The sequence below is a fragment of the Oratosquilla oratoria genome, chromosome 27, assembly GCF_046742065.1.
Source record: "Oratosquilla oratoria isolate Oo_2021 chromosome 27, ASM4674206v1, whole genome shotgun sequence".
NCBI lineage: Eukaryota > Metazoa > Arthropoda > Malacostraca > Stomatopoda > Squillidae > Oratosquilla > Oratosquilla oratoria.
This window is the reverse complement of record NC_134803.1, coordinates 2594082-2602477: the sequence shown is the minus strand read 5'-3', so window position 1 is coordinate 2602477 and position 8396 is coordinate 2594082. Positions and strand designations below refer to the sequence as shown.

Below are 8396 nucleotides of genomic sequence, written 5' to 3'. Positions count from 1 at the left end.
GGTGATTGCAATGAATACACTCTCCGAATTGGAAGAATGGATCACCTGAAAGAACTTAAGCAATAATGTTCGCTCTAATACACACAGCAAGAGCGTTATTAATACAAAATATATGATTCACAATTAAGCCACGTAATTACCAAAATTACGTAATTACCAGAATTGCGTAATTACCAAAATTATATAATTACCAAAATTCTCTAATAACTATAAACAAGGGAAAACTGTACCGCATAGGGGTAACGATACTAGATCTTAAGGAAAAGGGATCATGATTATGACGCCATCACAAGGCCGCCGTGAACGCCAACCAAAGTGGCCATCTTGCCAGACAAAGAACCAATGACCAATTATTTCATTATAAACAGGAAACACAATATGGCCTGTCATAAGAAATAAATATATATAAACAAGAATCATGTACAAGCCATAATAATGCACTGTAAAAGGAGACGAATGTCACTATAGAATTCAGCGAACGACGAATACCGGCCGATGTGAAGAATGCGCAGGTATAATTCTGTCTGTCCAAAATCCTTCACCATCCAGGGCCCAAATTACCGCCGATACACACAGGAACACAAGACGATCCAGTGATAAACGCAGATGATATCGATGAACGTTTAAACGCCGACGCCAACGGGAAAGCATTCGGGAACAAAAATAAATTACCTGGTGCACTCAGAGAAAAATGTTCCTGCGCCTAATTACGCACAAAATGTTCAAGGGAAAGGTATGAATAGTTCCATTATCACTGAAAAAATCACCTGGCTGGAAAGAAAAAATGGGAGAGAAGCACAAACGCCAACAAATGCGATATCACCGGCCGGCAATTTTTTTCAAAATTCACATCGAAATACGATCGTTCCACACAAAGTTCAATTCACACAAAACACTTAGACACTGAATTGTTTATCCGTTGCCACCATATGTATTGGGGTGGCCAATGAAACAGTCAAATAATGCAATAACGGAAATTTTGTATTAGATATAAGCACTACAAAAACGAGCGTGCTGTCGCTTTGTAAGCTAGATCACGACTGACGCTAAGCGACGCGACCACACTCCCTTTGGCGGGAAACGTACACGCTCAAAATGAACACTTGGTTCCTATTACATATGTACAATATACAATAATAAATGTACAATGACAATAACATCATCAATATACAATAACTTCTATGACAATTGTGCAATGGAAAAATACAGCCACAATTGAACATTTCGCAAGTACAATATATAATACTTGTACAATGTTGTACGTAATTATATGTATCATACTACACGTGGGTGCGTTGGGTCGTAGGCCTGAGGGAAAGGCCATCGGCATAGCCTGCAGGGAAGTGGGAGACGCAATTGCCTCCCGCTTGCTGCGTTTCCCGTCCCCCGTGTCCATGACTGTTGCTTGAACCAAGTGCACGGAGGGCTACAGTTTCTAGTCTCGCGTCCTAACGTGGCGTGATAGAAACAGTACGTGTGACATTGTGAGGGAGGAGTTGGGACACGCGTGCCCCTTTCTAGGAAAAGCTGCTCGAGCAGGCCCTCGACACGCGCTAGGCGTGCGTCCAAGGCGCCCACCGGTGAAGCCTGAGGCGTACAGTTGCGCCCTCTAGCGTTACCAGGACCACTGGAATTAGCACCGCACACAAAATTACTCGCAGTTGTCCACCTTGTACAATCGATCACTCACATTAGAAGGGTTACTCGACACCGTCCGTGCATGGTCACACACTGCTGCAACGTCGAGGAGCGACCGCGTGGAAAATCTTGCCTGCCTTCTTAGAGTAATCTTCTATATCCGTGACGTCGATAGCCGTTTGGGACGCCCTGAGATGGCAATAATTGCCTGTGGCGGTACATGACTAATTCGTCGGACATGGGCCTGTCGGCCGCGCGATTGAGGTCCTTCATACGCGCTAGAAACATTGAGACCCTACCGCCGTCGTAATATTATATAGTTCCTCCATGGCTAGTTCTTTGGTCCTACCACATGATTGTGTGAGCGCATTCTTGAGGGTATCGTGCACGTTCGTGCTCGGTGGATCGGTTAGGAGTGGAGAAATTCGCGCCGCAATCTGTGATGGAAGGGCCGCAACGGTAAGCCGGAACTTGTATTGGTCGGTCACTTGGGGATCGTTGGGTGGACCAACATGCGCCAATGTGTGTGAGCCAGAGGCCAATGTCGTAGATAAATGGTGGTAGTTGGACGGCCATTGCGTATGGCGGCGGAGGTCGAACTGTATCACAAAACCTACAGGGCTGGGTGCACTAGCGTAAAAAACACCGGGGGTCACCCATGTAGCATTACGTGAACGTTATTTGGACTATGGTGACGAGGGAGTGAATAAAGCTCGAGTGAGCTTGATGGTTTTTATTATGGTTAGTGCGAGTGTCGACCTAGGCTGGGTCGGGCGGTCGAGCTCCGAGGCGATCCGACCGCAAAGTTTACCGCGTGGCCTTGAGTCGCGATCCGCTGAGTTACAAGCGCTGTAGAGAACTTCCCATGGATACCAAAACCTGGCTCCTTATATACACAGCCGGCGTACGCTAAAGCAGCAAATGACCCAGCCTCACCGAAACATGGCTCGGCATGAGGATACAAATGTTTGTGGTACAGGCGTAATATGGACTTAATCTACACAATAGTAATATAAGGACGAAGGCCAGCTGTTTCTACACAACATATATATACATTCCTTGTCCATCCCATTTCTGCAGCGACGGTATTATAAGCAAAAATGTCGCGTAGACACACATGTGGGGGACTCTATTCACCACAGCCCCGTAAGGTTTATTGTGCACACTGTAACGGTCACGGCAGCTACGATCATATTTCCTCGAAATGTTCGCGCTGTGACAATGCGGCCAATATCGCGCCGCTCGTTATTACGTCACGGTGGGAATAGCCTCGGCCTTTCTAAAATCTTTCGTCTGCACCAAATTTGTTTACAGATTCGGTGAAGAACGTACGATGGCGGCCTTCATGAAAACTACACAGTTACTGCGATTGGCATGTTTCAATAGAGAATTTGTGTCGCACAACAATATACTTCAAAGAAACTACAGAACGTTCAGACGTACACCTATTAAAGTACATCCGCCACTAAATGAATATGAATCATCAAAATCCGTTGAGGAATATATCAATGCAGCAGTAGTTACATCTCTGAACCAATCCAAAGCTAAGACTAAGAGAAATTATATTGACCAGAAACCAAAATTGTCAGAGACTCCAGTGGCTGAAATAGGCAAGGATATAGCAAAATACAAGCCAGACATCAAATATGAGACTGTTATGAAGATAGACCTCAAAACAAAGTAAGTGCAGAATAAGAATTGTGAAGCTCATTAATGGCCTAATGATCGTTTGTCTTGGATTGAACTAAAGTTGACCCAGTATGTAGTTTTTAATATATATGAGGGGCTCTTGTAAAGATTCTAGAATCACGCAAGCTCGGATATTTAACATGAAATGTATGTTGTTCAATTGCTCCTATCACATAACCTAAGGGACTCAATGGAACAATGTGTTTTCCCTAGTATATTGTTACCGGTATATACTTGCCTGTGAATCTGTCAATATTTCATACAGTTGTTATTCAAGTAATTTAGGGTCTCGCTATTTGCCGAACAAAACCGATAAAAGCCGAACAAACCAACAAAACCCAAACAAAGACAGTGTTGCTCAAATGCACACTTCTATATATATATGGTTGCATTATTTGAAATATTTTCTTTAAAATGTGTGATTTCCATGTAATATGATCAAAGAGAAGTTACGTTTTTATCCTCTGCTAAATTACCGACCACAGCTATGATGCGTCCAGCCATATACATCATCATTTAATTCTTGATACAAGTAATAGAATGATCTCTAATCATGACCGGGTATTTAAAAATGCCCCCCAAAAATGCCACCCTACAAATTTTCCTGCCAAACACAGTAAAAACATGCCAAAAATGCAAAATTTGGCATTAAAACGCCAATCTGGCAACCCTGACGCTCAGTGATAATCTGCACTCGCTGAACATAGATGGCAGGCTAGCGGTAAATTTGTAACCACCAGTCGGTAACTTTGCAGAAGCTAAAAACATAACTTCTCTTTGGTCAAATTATAAGAAAAACACACGTTTTAAAGAAAAGAGTTGAAATAATTCAACTATATGCAGTCTATTACACTAATAATACAATAGTAAGAAACTTAATAGAGTGACGTTTGATCCATACCACCAATGATCATTGGGGACGGGCTGGATAAAAACAACTTTGATCATATTTGATATTACATGGAAATCACATATTTTAAAGAAAATAGTTCAAATAATGCAACCATATATATATAGAAGTGTGCAATTGAGCAAAAACCGTCCTTGTTTGGGTTTAGTTGGTTTGTTCGGCTTTTATCGGTTTTGTTCGGCAATTATACTTATACATGGATGGGGTGGTGCGAGAGGTGAATGCTAGGGTAGTGAGTCAGGGATTGGAGATGGTTAAAGAAAATGGAGAAAAGTGGGAGGTGAGCCAGCTGTTGTTTGCGGACGACACTGCGCTTGTGGCAGGGTCAGAGGAGGGATTGAGGAAGCTGGTGGCAGAGTTTGGGAGAGTATGTGATAGAAGAAAGCTAAAGATAAATGTGGGTAAAAGTAAGGTGATGAGATGTACAAGGGGTGAAAGTGGCAGTAGACTGGAAGTGAACATTAAGGGAGAGCGACTGGAGGAAGTGGATAGTTTTAGATACTTGGGTGCAAGTGTAGCAGGAAAAGGTGGAGTGAAGGTGGAGGTAGAATGTAGATTGAGAGAAGCGAGTAAATGCCTTGGTGGTTTAAAGAGTGTAATGAGAAATAGACATTTGGGAATGGATGCGAAGAGGAGACTGTATGAAGGAGTGATTGTGCCAACAGCACTGTATGGGGCAGAAACGTGGAACATAAGAGAAGAAGAGAGAAGGAGTTTGAATGTGTTTGAGATGAGGTGTCTGAGAAGTATGGTGGGGGTTACTAGGCTAGATAGAGTGAGAAATGAGGAGGTGAGGAGGAGAACAGGGGTGAAAAAGGATTTGGGAGAGAGGGTTGATGAAAGAATATTAGGATGGTTTGGACACATGGAAAGAATGAGTGAAGAAAGACTAGTAAAAGAGGTATGGAAGGCAGATGTGGAGGGAGTGAACATGAGGGGACGTCCTAGGATGAGGTGGATGGATGGGGTGAAGGGGGCTTTGGGGAAGAGGGGAATGTCTGTTGAGGAAGGAAGGGAGAGGACGGAAGACAGAGGTGAGTGGAGAATGGTTGTATATGGATGATGTTGTGACTGCATGGGGAGAAATGGGCGGGGGGGGGTGGGGGTGGGGTAGTGTGTGTGAGTGAGTTTTGACGCAGCCCGAAGGGATTTCTCCCCGTCCTCTCCTTATATGCAAGGGGGGACGGAGAGGGGGGGGTCGCCGATTAAATGAAGCGGCCTTGCTGTGGATGTGCTGTGTCCTGCGACACTGCTTCTGACCCAGGGCGGTGGGCAGGGTGCAGGGATGACCCGTCATCCAGGAGGTGCTCAGATGAGAGGAAGGGTGGGAGGGGTGTGGAGTGTTTTTAGGGATGAAATGGGTGGGAGTGTTTTTATGCCTTTCCCTTTTTGGCTACCTCCCTTGGAAGGGGGAAAAAGCCTTGGTATATGTATGTATGTATGTTCGGCAATTAGTGAGACTGAGTAATTTGTTGATTAAATAATTTGTTCTGGGTATTGGCATGAATTGTTTGTAAAATATATACTAAAAATAACACTATGCACAACTAAACTATCAATTTAACTTTACCTAATGTAACCATTCCGTTGAAAAAAAAATTCAGATGAGAAAAAAAATGAATTAAAAATGTATTTGCATGATACTGGAACAAAACCCGGGCTTTCAACCAGGTGTATTGTAACATTTCTAGGGACTTTATATCAATCAAACTGTTGTGCCTGGTCTCTCATGTAGAAGACCCATGGGCTCCAGGAAACCAGCAACAAACATTGGTCAGGACCATAAGACTTCCAGGGAAGAGATATTGTGTTGTTGGCAGGGTATTATTAGCGTGGTGATATAAATAATTAATAGGCCCCTTATTGGGCTTTTTTGAGTAATCCTTGGTATGTTATTACCTCTGATTCAGTCTATATTCCTTACATTTGTTGATAATGTCATTTGAACTGGTTATTGGCTTGAATTGCATGGAAAATGATTATATAGTAAAATAAAAAATCTAAATAAAAATTCTGTGTGGTTGTGACATCTAAGGCAGTTTGAGTCTGGCCGGGTCTATTCTGTATTGGTTCTTGATAATGAATGGTAGGGATAAGTGGTAATGGACATGGAACTACATAGTGTAGGCCTTATTGTCTCTTGCAGTCTCCTCTGCTTTTATGTTCTTATGGTGTCCAGAGTGCAGGCATGCTAGTATGGTTCTTGTCTGGTGTGTGAGGGATCTGTGGGACATTTATATGGGGGTTGTTGAAATATTGAGTTTGATGGTTTTTCTTGAAGGGCTTGTTTAGTTATCTGATTGTGAACATGCTTCTGTGTCAATGTTTTGAATGGTTTAGGTGGTAAGTTGTGGTAGATGTTTGAGTAGTATGCTGTTTGTACTTTTTTGCTGTGTTCTGTTGGTGGTGCTTGGGAGATGTAGTAGAGGTCAGGTCCCTCGGCCTCACAAAAATTTTAGGGGAAAATGCTCCACTAGAGCGGGTATATGGGTTTTTGAAAAATATAAATCTTAAGTCAAACAAGAACTTATTTTAACCATATTTATATCCTGAGTCCTCCATATCAGTAGATTCAATATCTCTTTGCACTGAATGGTCTCCAAACTCCAGCACTCGGTCTTACGCCAAAAAGTTAATAAATTCATTCATTCATTGAGAGATGTAGTGTAAAGGGTGGCCTTTGATTTGGGCTCAGGTGTAGAATTGTGTTTCAGTAAAATTTTAGTTGTGCACACCTATACGATAGAGCAGTAGAAAATTAATTATTAATGTTGTAAATTATAGTAGATCAATGTAATATGCAATTTTCTTGGCAGAAATCAATAAAAAAAAAAGTTGGTTTAATGTATTTTCTAACGAACAAAGTTGTGGCAGTTGAATGATACACCATGTTTGTTTTGATAGGTGCTGAGGTCAAAGAAATGAAAGGATGATAAATTAGTCTATTCTAACCTAACCTACCTAATCTAACCTAACCAATGTTTAGTAATTCCGTACCTCAATTTCTAAAGATCATCCAGGTGGTCATCGTCATTACGGATGCTAACGGCCAGATTATTATTGTACTTTGGGCAATTAACAGATGATGGCAGAACCCCGTGTTCTCTCAAAGTCCAAGGAAGCCCTATTGTCTTTGTAACAGCACTTATTAATGTCACCTGGAGTTGGAGAACACCCAGTCCACATGAAAGCATCTGATAGTGACAGGACTGGCATGGTGTCCATATCGTATCCTAGTGGCTTTGCTCATTAGTAAATTTGCTTGTAGCAAGGTTTTTTTTTGTTTTTTTATTTCTGCCAAGAAAATCGTGTATTACGTTTATGTATAATAATTTACAAAATTGGTATTTAATTTTGTAATGCTATATTGCATAGGTGTGTACAACGAAAATAATACCTGTGTTCCTGTCATTTTCATATCTATTGGGAGGATTTTTGTTTCTGAAAGGTGTCTTAATGAGATGGTTTTGGTGCATCCCATGATCTATGTGCTCCATTCCGCAGTGTTTGTAAATTGTTTATGTTTAATTTGCTGATTGTTGGGAGCCATGCTGTGAAGGTGTATTCTTGGGTGTTTGAACTTCATTGGTAGTTATTTATTTCTTTATATTTTCCAAAGTCTGTACTAATGAAGAATTATTATTATTATTATTTATTTATTTATTTATTTTTATTATTATTTTTTTTTTTCTCTCTCTCTCGATGATTCTTACCGTCAAGTCTTTGATATCTGAGCTGAATATCACATGAGTATCAAATATAAGACCCAGAATTTTTGGATAACTTTTCAGTTGGGTACTCCTGGACTCCTTTGTCTATAAGTGGCTACCATATATTTTGCTATGATGTCAGTGGCCCCATAGGGAAGCATGATGTTTATATTCTTATGGCATACTGGTCGCCTTCTTACATTGATACTGAGAACCAGAACCTTATTGCACATATGACCTCATTCTGTGATGGTAGGGAGGTAATCATGATGGAGGATTTTAAAGTTTAACTTGCCCACATTACAATGGGATGAGCATTGCATCACCTCTCTTGGCTTGACCCAGTGGGTTAAAGAACCTACTTTTACATTATCAGGGAATATTCTGGACCTGATACTACAAAGGATGCCTTAAATTCAGTAAATTTTTAGAAATGCACATTTATGTGG

At 41.4% G+C, this 8396-nt stretch overlaps 1 protein-coding gene across 1 annotated transcript in view; it reads left to right on the top strand.

Annotated features, from left to right (window-relative positions):
• Positions 1 to 2899: 2899 nt before the first annotated feature.
• LOC143039857 (rRNA methyltransferase 3, mitochondrial-like) overlaps positions 2900 to 8396 on the top strand; it is a 28255-nt gene continuing 22758 nt past the window's right edge. The window contains exon 1 of the mRNA XM_076210116.1: positions 2900 to 3318. Coding sequence (XP_076066231.1) covers positions 2972 to 3318 — 347 coding nt within the window. The 5' untranslated portion in view covers positions 2900 to 2971. The remainder of the gene's footprint in view (positions 3319 to 8396) is intronic.